This window comes from Tupaia chinensis, unplaced genomic scaffold (genome assembly GCF_000334495.1).
Source record: "Tupaia chinensis unplaced genomic scaffold, TupChi_1.0 Scaffold000458_2, whole genome shotgun sequence".
Taxonomy (NCBI): Eukaryota; Metazoa; Chordata; class Mammalia; order Scandentia; family Tupaiidae; genus Tupaia; species Tupaia belangeri.
In genome coordinates this window covers 483,761-499,688 of record NW_006159967.1, presented here as the reverse complement: position 1 = coordinate 499,688, position 15,928 = coordinate 483,761, and the positions used below count along the sequence as shown (strand labels likewise).

The window sequence follows — 15,928 nt, the reverse complement described above, 5'->3', positions numbered from 1 at the left end:
GGGATCCCAGAAAGACAGAGAGAGACAGAGAGACGGAAAGCAAGAAATCACCCCCCCAGGGGGTATGGTCACTCTGCAATCCCTTCTCTTCCATTCTCCTCTAGAGATCTTGGGCACGTACGCACATGTGCCCAGTGTGAGTTTAAGTCTGGGACTCAAACTGCGGTCGACTACATGGGAGTCCAGTGACATAGCCATTATGCCAACTACTGGTCCTGAATCCTGCATTTTCTAGATGGTTACTAGATCTTTAGGTTTTATTGCTATAAATAATCCCTTCCCGCAATCCCTTCTTCTCCATTCTTTCCTCGGGATCTTGGGCACGCATGCATACGCGCCTGGCGTGAGTTTAAGCCACCAGGTCCGGGACTCGAAACGTGGTCGACTACATGGGAGTCCAGCAACCTAGCCATTACGCTAACTGCTGGTCCCCAAAGAATTACTAGATCTTTAGGTTTTATTGCTATAAATAATCCCTTCCCGCAATCCCTTCTTCTCCATTCTTTCCTCGGGATCTTGGGCACGCATGCATACGCGCCTGGCGTGAGTTTAAGCCACCAGGTCCGGGACTCGAAACGTGGTCGACTACATGGGAGTCCAGCAACCTAGCCATTACGCTAACTGCTGGTCCCCAAAGAATTTATGCTACTTTATGGATCTTTTTTAAGGCTTCCATTATCAACACAAGAAAGTTAAATTCAACATTTATTGAGTGCCTTCTCTTACTCCAGAAATACAGTAAAACTCTTAATAGAAATACACTTAATACGTTTATTAATTGTTCTCTTTTACTGCAGACATTAAGTGCAGTTTAGTCTTTGGCTTAAACATGTAAATATGTAGTTAACCCTAATTCTAAGCCAATAAATCTTTGCAAATGCAGGATAGGTTAAAAAAACAAAACAAAACCAAAAAACACAGTATTGCAATGTGGCCAATACTGAAATAGAAGGTTAAATTCTATCCGGGACAGCAAATGAGTTTCATTTTTTTCAGGACCAACTCTGACTTACTGACAGTGGCTACCTGGAATCGTGGGCTGAGAAGAACTGAGATACTGACCAGGTTTAATGAGAAAAGTACTGCAGCTAATTCATCATGCCTGTCTTAGGCATGGGCAAAGGATCACAGTACACTTATTTATGATCCCTTAATATGAGACAAGGGCGCAACTTTGAACTTCATCCATAAAATCGATATTATCTCCATAGCAAAATATAAAATATCTTAATAAGAGCAGCAATCTCTTACCCAAAAATGAAACTTGTAAAAGTTTCAAAGCACTTATTTTTATTAAAAAATAGCTGATTTAGGAAATAAACAATATTCACAGAACTTATAGGCACAAAAACAAGACACTGATTTTTGCCTCAACAGCTCTCATGTTGGTCAAGTTAGAGATTCTCCTTTCCCCCAGCCACCACTCTCGTTTATATCCTCTTAGTAACTGCAATCAGTTGAGGAATTTCTGCCAAAAGGCACCCAGAGCCCTCTGGCTGCATGAATCAGTAGGGAATGGCAACAGTCCAGAACTGTAGATGCCAAAACTTCACATCCTTTATTTGCCATTCTTTACAATGATAAGTTTAATGACTACAAATCACTTCGGCCCTGCTTTCGGGGTTCATGTAATCACCAAAGTGGAATCCCAGCCAAAAAAGTCCAATGTTTCTCTTTTTTTTCTGTTTCCCTTCTATTTTTAGCACATGCCTGGGTGTGTTTAACTTTGTGCTACAATTGTAATGAGAAACAGACAGGCATACAAAGTCAGCAGTGCTTATGTGGATTCCACAATAGCATTTTGTTAGGTTGTTAGAGGAAATTAGTTCTAAATTACATATAATTGCCATCCAATCCAAGGATGACAGTCACAAAGTCTATCATAGGCTTCTTGATGTCTAGGGGTTATTTTCATCTGTCTTAAAAAAAAAACAAAAACAAAAACAAATAAAAAAACAAAGAAAAATCAATGTAGAAAGGAGAGATCAAAAGAATAAATAACATACCCTGAGATGTAGCAACGTCACAGATTAAGTTAATTTCATCCAGGGGTAACCTCCAGGAGACACATTCTTCAGTAAAGTTTAGGGATCTTTCTTCATTTCTTTCTATTGGATACTCCTGTATATTTATAGGTGCTGGACCCTATAATAAAGTAGTTATCTCAGTGAAGAAATCTGGCTGTTATCAAAGTGTAGAAAAGCTAAAATAAAGAATTCAATTTAAGGATTCAACATTCTCACATATGTCTTCTCATTTCATTGTCTGGCGTTGTACTGATAACAATGATAATACCATATACTTGTATTTATAAATGCTTTCACATGTGCTGTCTTATTTAATTTCTCACTTTCTTTTTACTGATGAAATATACCAGATGTAAAATCCCATAGAATCTTTCATTTCTTCATTCTTTCCTAAGCCAAGAGTCAGTGGCAACTCCTCAGGACCCAGAGTCGTAAAAATCTGGACAATGATTTGTAAATGAATGAACGTTGGCCTGATATATAGAGGGGACTTCACAAAGTGTTCATGGAAAAATGTGTCTTCTGAAAAACTAGGCATAGATTTCTTCTTTTTCTTTTTCTTTTGTTTTTTTTTTGCACTAAAATAAGCTTGTATTTTAATTCCATTTTCCCACAAACTTTCTGAACTCACCTTATAATTCCATTGTGAATGATTTTTATATCATTATACAGAAATATTAATGGCTAAAATATAAGGAAAAGTGCTTTTTTGTTTTAAACTTTTATTATTTATTTATTTACTTATGTTTTAAATTCACTTAGAAGGTGCACATGTTTGTGAGAGAGAAAGAGAGAGAAAGTGAGATGGACTCGATGCCGCAATCCTCCAGCCTCCATAGGATTTTGCCATAGGGTGGACGCCACCACACCCGAAAGAGAGAGAAAGTGAGAAATCGCCTCTCAGAAGGAATGACCACACTGCAATATCTTCTCTTCCATTCTCCTCTTAGCATTGTGGACATATACACATGAACCTTGTGTGATTTTCAAGCAGCCAGGTCCACGACTTGCAGCATGCAATCGATCATATGGAATCCAGCCACCCTGACTACCATGCCACCAGCTGACTCTGTGACTTAAAAAACAAACAAAAAAAACCCAGAAAAAAACACTACCAATAACCACTAGTGTTTACTAATAACCACTAGTGTTATTTAGGAAAGGTAGAGTATTTCACCATTTATATTGATAAGTATCCAATATAAACATGACTTCCTGGAAAACCTCTACAAATGTAACTAAAATTTCAATGATCTGTATCCCCCAAACCCTTCATCAAAAAAGTTTGGGCCAGACAGTGGCATCCACATATACTTACCCGCCCCCCATCCCTTCTATCCAGTCTGTAGCTCACACTTTACTTATAAGTAAAGAACATTAAGGAGAAAAATAGAGAGGCAAAGCATTTATGGGACAAAGAAATGGGTTATCATCTGTTGCAGACAACTTTATAGTACTGTCAACTGGACAGGTGACAAATGTACACATGTTGGAATATTCACGTTGCAAGCTAAATAACATGACTGAATATATAAAAGAAATTGAAATTAAAAAATAGTGAATTATGGCTCACTTTACTAAAAAACAGTCTATAAAATCATGTTTAGAATAAATGTATATGTATACATACACACATACGCACACATATTTATACAGTTTTAATTTTCCACAGGGCATGAGTCAGAGGGAAAGTTAGAGAATGAGAAGGACAGGGAGAAAGCACTCCCCCATGGGGAACATTCATGATACAATCCTTTTTCCTCCCCTTTGCATCCTGTCAAGATTTTGGCACTCATGCACAAAATCCACCATGTTTTTCAAGCTACTGGTTCCAGGATTCATACAGCTGGGTCAGTCATATGGGATCCTGCTGCCTCAACCACCATGCCTAGGATATTCTTTAAGATGAAAGAGATTTCACATTTCAGAAACTCAGAAGGTAAGGTCCTATTCCGTTTTTACCTTAATGACAACTATAATTAAAGTTTACATATTTTTTTCTTGATTTGGTGAAATATTTAGAAAACTAAAAATTGCTCTCTTCACACCTCTTTGAGAAAGGATTCTGGGAGTGATTTAGGTTTTGACAACTAGATGCACCTGCATGAGAGGTGGCAGGCCTAAGAGAGGTAGTGGCCATCTTCTTGCAGCAATAGAAGACAAGGCAGCTCTGACAAATGCGAGCAGTCAGATTCTATGCTCTGCTGCAGAGGCTGACAAGCCAGCTTGCAGGCTATCTGATCCACTGCCTGTTGCTGTAAGTAAAATCTGAGTGGAACACAGCCACACCTATCTATTTGTCTGCGTATTGCCATGGCTGCTTTTGCACAATGACGGCAGAGTTGAATAGTTGCTATGGCATCTGTATGGCCACAAACCCTAAAATACTTACTATTTAGCCTCTTACAGAAAGGAGGGTAGCAGAAGAATACTGATCTTGAAACTACACATCTGGTGTTGCCCCTCTGATTTCTGTTTCTCCTGCCCTTTCCAACAATATTACAAGCACTCAATATCTCACAGTAGATCTTTTTCTGCATGAAATACCTACACTGATTTTTCAACTAGTGATTGATACTCCTTTGCTATACTTTTTTATGTAAAGACAGAGCCTATCAATAATATGTGGCTAAAAGAGGCTGAATATTCAAAACACACCAAGTTTTCATCTTGTTAGCAAACACAAAGACAAATATCACCATCCTAGGAAAATATACAACGTACCTGAGCTTCTTGAAATACAGATTAACTTTTAGAAATTTTATCTGGCTGTAAGAAATTGCCTACCTTGAGAGCTTCAGAAGCTAAGCTGATTTGAAAGTTAGGGCAAAAGCTAAAATAACATCAGAACAAGTCCTATCTAAAGTTGTATGAACTTTCTCTAAAGACAATACAGATAAATTTGTGTCAGTAAATATTTTAAAAAGAAATGATCAAGATACCAACCTTTATGTCTATATGATGAGTTTCTACTGGACATAGGAGTTTTTGCATTCCATTTCTTGCCTGGCCAATTGTCCAGTAGCCCATGAATGTCTGCTCTGGAAGAGGCAACCTGTCAAGGATAATTTGGAAAGTAAACAGTTTTTCTTGTTTCCAACTCATAGGGAAAAAAATGAGTCATCTATTATCAATCATATAAATCAATTTGGAGAACACTTTACTTAGAAGTAAATTATGGTTAATTTTATTAAAACACAGTCTAGGGACCAGTAGTTAGCATAATGGCTATGTCGCTGAACTCCCATGTAGTCGACGGCGGTTCGTGTCCTGGACCTGGTGGCTTAAACTCACGCCAGGAGCATGTGCATGCATGCCCGAGATCCCAAAAGGAGAAGGGAGGAGAAGGGAATGTGGCGTGGCCATCCCCCCTGGGGGGTGATTTCTTGCTTTCTGTCTCTTTGTCTCTGTCTTTCTGGCGAGTGCACATGCCCTATAGCAAAAACCTCTCAAAACAAAACAAAACAAAACAAACAAACAAAAACACAGTCTATGAAATCATGTTTAGAATAAATGTGTGTGTGTGTGTGTGTGTGTATGTAATATATATATATATATATATATATATATAATTTGCCAAAGCACTTCCTCATGGGGAACAGTCATGATACAATCCTTTTTCCCTCCCCTTTCCATCCTGTCAAGATTTTGGCACTCATGCACAACCCCACCATGTTTCTCATGCTACTGGTTCCAGGATTCATTCAGCAGGGTCAGTCATATGGGATCCTGCTGCCTCAACCACCATGCCTACGATATTCTTAAGATAAAAGAGTTTTCATATTTTGGAAACTCAGAAGGTAACGTCCTATTCCATTTTTACCTTAGTGACAACTCTAACTGATGTAGTTTTTCCCTTGGTTTAGTGAAATATTTAGTAATTTAACATTTAAGTTCCTGGTAGAGTATAAGAAGGAAAGAAACAGAGATAGAGATGCTGCAATCCACTCCCAGCCAGCCCAGATCACCACCATGAGAGTACATGGTTTATAGGGGGAGGTCTTCAGACACATTTGAATCCGCCTTGCAGAGCATCACATTTTAGCATTGTGCCACCCTCTGGTCCCCCAAAAAGGCTTTTAAAAAAGTTTGAATAGTCTAGTCTCGTGCCCTCATGCAACAGGAGTTGGATCCCACACGGCCAACCACAGGGTTCAAGTTCCATCCATGAACGTATGTATGCCTAAAAGCCCACGGGATGGAGAAATGAAGGAGAAGCGATCGTGGTGTAACCATTCCCCTCCAACAAGTACTTTCTCCTCTCTCTTCCCTTCCCTCTTTGTCAATCTCTGGGAAGCAATGCACTCTCTGGCAAAATTTAAAAACCTATTTGAGCGATATATCAATTTTTCCATTCTATTCTTGTATATGTGGAATCAAATCATATACAGTATCTGATATCATTAGTTCACTTTGGCATCTTAATGCTTTTCACTTTGCATTGATGTATGGAGTTACTCGGGTCTGAATATGCCTTGTAAGCAGTACCCAGGGGCAGAGTATGACCAACACACAGAAGCTCTGTTGAGACAACTTTCAGTCACTACCCCCCCAAGGGAGATTTACTCTGACTTCTAATGGAATCCTTCTATGTTCAGATTCCCCTTTATTTGAAGCAACTTTTGAACAAAGTAACTTGTCAAAGCAAATACAGTAATGATAAAGTACTAAACAGCAAAATTTTTAAAAGGCTGTCCTCAGATCTCTAAAAAGGGAATCACTGATTTGTCATTTAATCTATCAGTTAAGGCAAAAAATGATTAACAGTTTAAAAAGTTTTCTAAAAATAGGTGTAATGGTTATGTTACTGGATTCCCACCTGGTCAACCACAGTTCCAAGTCCCGGACCCAGTGGCTTGAAACTCATGCCGGAAGCATGTGCACGTGTGCCCAAAATCCTGAGAGGAAATAGAGGAGAAGGGACTGTGGTACGGTCATTCTCCTGGGGGGGAGGGGGGACTGTGATTTCTCGCTTTCTGTCTCTATTTCTCTCTGTCTCTCTGGTGAGCATGTAAAAGTCTCTCTCAAAAAACAAAACGAAACAAATAAAGTTTTTTTAAAAATAATACATATGTGGCTATAAAATAAAATGTATGCTTTAAAAGATTTTTGGTAATTGTTAAAAAAAGTGAATATTTATATTTAGAAAGAATTTTATTTTCAGTAAAGGAGTAATCTGATGTATTTTCATATGCTTAATAAGATCACGTGAAGCTTAGATTTTCTTTGCATAAAATAATAGAACCAAACATTTTGATGAAATATGCTTTTCTGTCCTTTTTAGAATATTCATTTTAACACCAGAGAAGAATACAAAACAAAGAGACATTTACATTGAAATTCTTCTAAGTCACATGACCAAAATTTCTCAAAAGGATACATCTTTTTTGTATTTATCAGCTAAAATACGTTTTTTACCTGGATAATTGCCTTGATTGGTGAGTTACTTATTTCCATGGTTTTTGGAAAAGAGCATGCATATGGGGGTGGTACATGTACAGAGTGGGCACCGAAGCAGGGGATTTACTATTAATGTGTTCTCTCTTTTGAATGTAATAAAATGCATTTCTGTATTAGTAGAGCAGATCTTAAAAAATCTAGATTGGGACCTCTGTCTCCTAGTTTAGGGAACAAACAGTTATTTCTGTTTTCAGCAGTTCAGCAAGAAGATTTTGGTTTCTAAATAAAAGGAGAAAAATAAAAGAAGGAGACACAAGCGATAGGGGTTTTAGCTCTAGTTCTCTCATTAACCAGCTATGCAAACTTGGGCAGGGAAAAGTCAGCTAATTTCCCTGAGTCTGAATTTCTTCATTTGCAAATTGAAGAGGATGATCTCAGTAAGGCTCCTTTCAGGTTAGGGATTCTGACTGAGGGAGTAGAGGGAACTGAGGAGATGTATGGAGTTACTCGGGTCTGAATATGCCTTGTAAGCAGTACCCAGGGGCAGAGTATGACCAACACACAGAAGCTCTGTTGAGACAACTTTCAGTCACTACCCCCCCAAGGGAGATTTACTCTGACTTCTAATGGAATCCTTCTATGTTCAGATTCCCCTTTATTTGAAGCAACTTTTGAACAAAGTAACTTGTCAAAGCAAATACAGTAATGATAAAGTACTAAACAGCAAAATTTTTAAAAGGCTGTCCTCAGATCTCTAAAAAGGGAATCACTGATTTGTCATTTAATCTATCAGTTAAGGCAAAAAATGATTAACAGTTTAAAAAGTTTTCTAAAAATAGGTGTAATGGTTATGTTACTGGATTCCCACCTGGTCAACCACAGTTCCAAGTCCCGGACCCAGTGGCTTGAAACTCATGCCGGAAGCATGTGCACGTGTGCCCAAAATCCTGAGAGGAAATAGAGGAGAAGGGACTGTGGTACGGTCATTCTCCTGGGGGGGAGGGGGGGACTGTGATTTCTCGCTTTCTGTCTCTATTTCTCTCTGTCTCTCTGGTGAGCATGTAAAAGTCTCTCTCAAAAAACAAAACGAAACAAATAAAGTTTTTTTAAAAATAATACATATGTGGCTATAAAATAAAATGTATGCTTTAAAAGATTTTTGGTAATTGTTAAAAAAAGTGAATATTTATATTTAGAAAGAATTTTATTTTCAGTAAAGGAGTAATCTGATGTATTTTCATATGCTTAATAAGATCACGTGAAGCTTAGATTTTCTTTGCATAAAATAATAGAACCAAACATTTTGATGAAATATGCTTTTCTGTCCTTTTTAGAATATTCATTTTAACACCAGAGAAGAATACAAAACAAAGAGACATTTACATTGAAATTCTTCTAAGTCACATGACCAAAATTTCTCAAAAGGATACATCTTTTTTGTATTTATCAGCTAAAATACGTTTTTTACCTGGATAATTGCCTTGATTGGTGAGTTACTTATTTCCATGGTTTTTGGAAAAGAGCATGCATATGGGGGTGGTACATGTACAGAGTGGGCACCGAAGCAGGGGATTTACTATTAATGTGTTCTCTCTTTTGAATGTAATAAAATGCATTTCTGTATTAGTAGAGCAGATCTTAAAAAATCTAGATTGGGACCTCTGTCTCCTAGTTTAGGGAACAAACAGTTATTTCTGTTTTCAGCAGTTCAGCAAGAAGATTTTGGTTTCTAAATAAAAGGAGAAAAATAAAAGAAGGAGACACAAGCGATAGGGGTTTTAGCTCTAGTTCTCTCATTAACCAGCTATGCAAACTTGGGCAGGGAAAAGTCAGCTAATTTCCCTGAGTCTGAATTTCTTCATTTGCAAATTGAAGAGGATGATCTCAGTAAGGCTCCTTTCAGGTTAGGGATTCTGACTGAGGGAGTAGAGGGAACTGAGGATCAATAGTCTTGTCTATCCTGGATACTTGCGAGTGAAAATAATCAGAATGAAAATATCTATTCATACCAATAGAATAGGTGCTTTGATAGACAGGCATGCTTTATTAAATCATATAAAAAGAAGTTCTAAATATATCCCATCTTAGCCCTTTGAAGACAAGATAAGCAATTTCAAATCTCGGAATCTAATTAAGAGTGGAGAATCACTTAATAAAAATGACCCTTGGTTGATTGGAACCTAAGAAATAGGTCTAACATATCCTTTCGTAGTCTCACAAATATATCACGCAGATGCTGAAAAAAAAGAAAAAGAAAGAAAAGGAAAAAGAAGAGAAAAAGAAAAACACATTTATGTATTTGAGAAAATGTAACTTCTCAACTTCTAAGCTTTACTGACAATGCCAGGGATGTACATAAAGTCTGGTTTGAACTTGCCAACTCATTCTAAATAACAGTCATAGAAATTACAGGCTGCCTGACTCTATAAAAATAGCACTGGCTGTTTGGTTGGCAGGGTATGGGACGGACCTTAAGGTACTCCATATAGAATCTAGTCTGCAACCACATTACAAGATGCTCTTGGCAGTAACAACTATAACTGAAAGATACATATGCAGGACATCCTGGAACTGCATGATTAAACTGACTCCATCCTGCTCCCTGGTAACGGGAAGTGTTGTTTTTAAACTTTTACTGTGGACTCTGTCGTAGCCAACCAAGGCCCCTCATTTATTTTCCACTGTAAGCCCTCCTAATAAGCTGTGAAAATATTTGACTGTTACTTTTTCCTCTTCGGTAAGATTGTAATCAGGGGAAAAGGTAAGCATATTTGGGAACATGAGTGACTCTAGAATTTGAAACATAATCAACATTAATTTGGGGGTAACCCTAAGCTAATCATCAGTTTAAAAAGGCTATAAATTCCATTACTGAAATCTACCATTTGACTGTGATTGGACTTAAGTTTTTACATCTGATTTGATTGAAAATAATATGGCATTTTTTAAATTGGTTTTAAGATTCTGTCACTTACATTGTATAACTTTGTTAAAGTCCTAACTGGAATGATGTATGAATTTAATTTTAATAAGGAGAAAGATGAACTTAAGGTCTGGAAATAGCACTATTTTTAAAATCTTGAATGTCATCCATGGGTTTATGTCTTTTAAAACAATACAGTATTTCAATTCATATTTTGTGATGTTTCTTAATCTCTTGTAGAAGTAATAATAAAGATCTGGAAGTAAAATTTTTAACCCAAAGAAAGGTGAATATCAAAATTATGATTCGGGTCAAATTATAGTCCTTGAGAAAGTTGCAGAAAGAAAAACACATTTTCCCTTTTTTCGAAACACATATACAGTTTATAACATGATGCAGATGGACACAAAAGTCAAGTAAGATAGTCCGAATGACAGGCAAAAGATTCCTCCCAGATTGCTTCCATAAAGAGGTGAGCTGGAGTTTTAAAGTAAGTTCTGGCTAACTTCTGCCTTCTCTGAACATTTGCCAATACTATTTCTGGAATATGACAGAAAACACATGAAAAAGATTTGGATCTTTCTAGGGGCATTATGCAATTGGAAGTTGTTGACATATCTATTATCAACAATTCTTAAAACATTTCCTTACCACAAGAACTACTAATTTTCATGGGAATAATAGAACCCTTCAGGGTAGTTCCACCAGCTCTCAAAAATTCAGTAATTATTACCATCTTTGAAAATAACAATAATAAAAGAACTCCAATTTTACTCAGTCTCACTCATTATTAGTGTTTTAAATCTAACCTCTGGCAACATTTAAGACAAGTTATCCAACTGAGCTCAACCTTTCATAGAATAGTCTTGACAAATATTTCCAGTTTAGGTTCTTACCTTTCCTCTTACTCCCAAGCTAACCATGCCTTAATGCTTTGGCCACATAAAACTACTATTTGCTGTTCCTGAATATGCTATGCATTTTCATGAGCCTATTAGTTGCCTAGAATTCCTTTCTCGACTACTGCCTTATTGGTAAAGTCCTTTTATTATTTGTGTTTAACTTGCCAGAGGGCATGTGTGCTCACTGGAGACAGAGAGAGATAAAGGGTCAGGACAAAGCTCCCTTCTCATGGGGAATGGTTATGCCACAGTCCCATCTCCTTCAGTTCTTCTCTCCTTTTGGGATTTTGCGCCCACACACACACACACACATGTCCAGTGTATTTTTCAAGCCAAAAGGTCTGATCTTGAACCACATAGTTGGCCATGTGGGATCCAGCCACCTTAACCACCAGACCATGGTCTGGCCCCTTCTCATTCTTAAGGCTTAATTCAAATATCACTTCTTCTTGCATCTTTCTTTCATATTCTTTTTGGGTAGAATGAATGCCTGCTCTTCTGGGGTACCATATAAATTTGCACACAGGACACTTTTGGACTGGAGTTCCATGGAACCCATAATTTTCAATTTAAGTCCTCATGACAGAGAATAAAATTTTAGGGAAAGCAGGCCAGAAGTCACTCTATGAAATACCTTATAAATATTTTTATATTTACTAAAAGAAGTACATTAAAGAGAAAATAAAAAATCTCCTTTAAACACTTTGAATTAGTAATAATGAGAACTCCTATTAATAATACTCTTCCTTGTTTGATCAAAACTTCAGAATCTCCCTGCCCGGTAGTCTCACATGTTGTTGGCAAATTAATTTTGCTTTGCTGCAAATGATACGTACTTTCGAGTATGTTTTCCCTTTCTTCCCCTGGTTCTGCATCAGATATTAAGGTTTTACTTTATGACTTAGACTTGTGTCCCTCTGCCACCTAGGTGCTGCTGAGATCACAGAAGGCAGAGTCAATTGGATGCATTAGATGGAAAAAGACTAGAGGGAACTTGCTATTCTTGGCAGTGACTTCTCAGATACACTCACCAGTACCAGAATGGTGTTGTACAGCCTCAGTGCTGGGGCCAGCATCACAGTGCCAAAGCAGATGTTGTCTGCTTGCTCCACACATCTCCTTTCTTCCTTTCTCCTATGGAAGTTGCTAGACTACAGCTCTGGGGCCTAGGTTTCTTTACCCTTCGCTTTCTTCAAGTTTCACTGTAAAAATGTATTCTTACTTTCTGTCATCTGCTTTATCAACCATGTCTTATTATTTTGGAATTTTATGTTCTTTCCTTTGTAATCATCTATAATAAGAATGACTGGGTCTATAGCTCTCCTAGTTAAGATTTTTATAGAAAAAAACTTCCTGTATTTGCCACAAGAAGGACTCTTTGAACACATTGAACGCTACTGTGAATGTAGCACTGTGAATAGAAACTTGTATAATTTGGTTTATAGTTTTATATGCTTTCATTACTAGATTGGTCATTTATCAAGGCTAAAGCTTACAGCTTACCACTTGAAGTTCTGGCATTCAGGATCTATTGATTCTGTCACCTAACCTTCTCGTGCTGTTGTCCCTCTTTCATGCCACTGCTACAGGCTAGGTCCTCATTGCTCTCTCCTAGATTACTACAACTGCTTCCCCACAAGGCTTCCTGCCTTCAGCTTCACTGCCTTTTAGTTTCTTACCTTTAGAGAATTCAAAGGTGTCTTTCTACATTATGACCCCAACCAGGTTACGCTCTGACTTAAACCTCTTCTCAGGTCAGGGAAGCCTGACTCATGTCTTCCTTTTAGCCTCAGCACCTGGCAAGCCATCCCTTAACTCTGAGTTTTAGTCACCAAGTAACTTGCAGTTTCCATAATGCACATGCTTTCTTAAAACGTCTCTACTTGAAGTATTCTCTCCTCCTCTTCTTGCCTGGGGAATGTCGAGTAATACTTTAAAGATTTAGCTAATCTGTCCTCAATGACTCATTCTCAGAAGGCAGTAATTCTACCTCTTCAGTCATTGTTGTATGGCTCTAATATAACACAAATTACTGTTAATTTCACTGCTTTCCCAATTAATTGTGTTTTTTTTTTCTGTTTCTTTGTTTGTTTTGGAAGATAGATGTTGAGGAGTCTTCACCTTTGTAATTCTTACTCTCTACATGATGCTTTCACCTTATAGTACCCAGTGTCTGTTATATGATAAATGCTTGTTAACAGCAGACCTGCCAACGTTTTGACGCACTTGTTTTCTCTTCTCAATGGCAAGGTGCATGCTACCAAGGTAAATTTCACCCCCATTGCATTCTGACTGCATGCCCTACCATTTTCTGTACTTAGAAGACTCAATAAATAATACAATCTACTTTGCAGGCATTTAGGGGTTTTTTTGGAGAGGTTTTTGCTATAGGGCACGTGCACTCGCCAGCAGACAGAGAGAGACAGAGACAGAAAGAGAGAAATCACTCCCCAGGGGAGATGGCCACGCCGCAATCCCTTCTCCTCCATTCTCCTCTGGGGATCTTGGGCATGCACGCACACGTGCCCGGCGTGAGTTTAAGCCACCGGGTCTGGGGACTTGAACCGTGGTCGACTACGTGGGAGTCCAGCGACATAGCCATTACGCTAACTGCTGGTCCCTTTGCAGGCATATTTGAAGAGATAACTATGGGAGAGGACAAGGAATTTCTATCTAGCCAAGTGACAGACTTTCACAAAATATCACTTACAAATACTTAAGGGATAAAGAATAATTTTGTAAGACTACTTAAGATGCATATGAAGAAGATTCATTGATCTTGAAAGACTTTATGTAGACTGGGTATTTTTAAATTTATTATTTTTGCACCTATGAGAAGGAACTAAAGACAATTGGAATGGTTATAGAGCTACTTCCTGATATACCAAGAGAATATAGGGAAAATAATGTAAAATATAAAGCCCAACTACCACCTTTCTACTTATAATAGTTCCAAGATATCAAAATGCAAACCTTTTAATGAAAGCCAAAAAGATCTTTTATGAAGTGAAAGCAAATCATTATGTAGAATTGAATTGCACAACTTAGAATTCCATGATCAACATTGTAAATTTATTTGTAAAAACTATGATTACAAGAAGAAAATTATAGCATGTGATAGTTTTAGAAAAGAAAAAACAGGCTGAAAGCTATAAACAGAGAATATTTTACTTTAATGGGATAAATTATAAACTGATAATCATTCCTACTCTCAAATAGAAACCTAATAAAGTTTTTCTAAAGACAAAACCTAGGTGAGGATTTTTTTTTTTTTTCCTTGCTTCTGGTACAGACCCCACTTCTACTATGAGAAGAAGCAGAGTCATTTACGGCCCTACCACACAGAATAAAGTCTTTAAAGCAGAAAAACAATTTAAAACAAATATCCTTTCAAAGACAAATTCAAAAAAGATGAAACTGTGCTGTCTGCAAATATGCACATCTGACACTGCTCTGGAAAGAAAGATAAGCTTCAAAAATGATCCAGTAATACAGACTGCAATGACATGCAAATAGCTCTAATAACAGAAAAACAATTTTAGGAACTTTCTTTGGGAATATTACTGAAAATAACTGATAAAGTAAAGAGTGGTTACTGGTATAAGAGAGAGGAATCACTATTTAGTCACTCTTTCTATTTAATTTGGGATAGTAAGTCATAGAATCTATGAATTAGATGGATGTTAAGGACCATTCAATTCCATTTGAATCCTCTCAACTACTTTTCCAACAAGGGTTGTCTGGATCTGTTTGAACCCAATCTACAAAAGGTACGACCACTTTCTCCAAGGCACTGTATTCCATCTTTGAACACACAAGCTATTGGTTTCAAGAAGGCCAATTCTCTCTAAGTTGTAATGACTTAGAAGCAACTCACAGGTGCACAGGTAATGTAGTATCTTATGAATAATCAAGTAAGCTGATGATATTAATGATGGTGAGTTTTAGAATAATAGTGCTAAATAACGTCAAAAAGAAAAGACATATCTATCCATTTTGAAGAATTCATGAGTCCTGCTATTTCTATTCTTCAAAAAGCAAATCTTTATTGCAGGAGAAGATATTTAAGATAATTTACTGATCTTACAGAAAGGATGTTCTCATTTACTTCTGGAATCACATTTATTTAAAAGAAACTGTGGATTGGGACCAGCAGTTGGCGTAATGGCTATGTCGCTGGACTCCCATGTACTCAACCACGGTTCAAGTACCGGACCCGGTGGCTTGAACTCATGTGAGTTGCATGTGCGTGTGTGCCCAACATCCTAAGAGGAGAATGGAGAAGGGATTGTGGCATGGCCATCCTCCTCAGCAGGTGATTTCTTGCTTTCTGTCTCTCTGGCAAGTGTGTGCACTCTAGAGCAAAAACCTTTCCAAAAAAAAAAAAAAAGAAAAGAAAAAGAAATTGTGGAGGCCAGCAGATGGTGTGGTGGTTAAGGCACTGGATCCCACCCACATTGCTGACTGCAGTTCAGGTCCTGCATCTGACAACTTGAAAATCATGCTGAGTGTGTGTGTGCGTGTGTGCCCAAATATCCCAGGAGAATGGAGAAAAGATTGTTCTTACTTTCCCTCTCACTGTCTCTCTGTATTTCTCTCTGGGGAGCACACATGCCTAGAAAGAAAGAGAGAGAGAGAGAGAGAGAGAGAGAGAGAGAGAGAGAGAGAGAGAGAAG

General features: G+C 37.6%; 1 protein-coding gene across 1 annotated transcript in view; it reads right to left on the bottom strand.

The window, feature by feature from the left end:
• VWA8 (von Willebrand factor A domain containing 8) overlaps positions 1–15,928 on the bottom strand; it is a gene marked incomplete at its 5' end in the record, with an annotated part of 402,506 nt that overhangs the window by 151,806 nt on the left and 234,772 nt on the right. Inside the window, 2 exon segments of the mRNA XM_006155509.3 lie at positions 2,007–2,145; positions 4,974–5,082. Of these exon segments, the coding sequence (XP_006155571.2) occupies positions 2,007–2,145; positions 4,974–5,082 (248 nt within the window).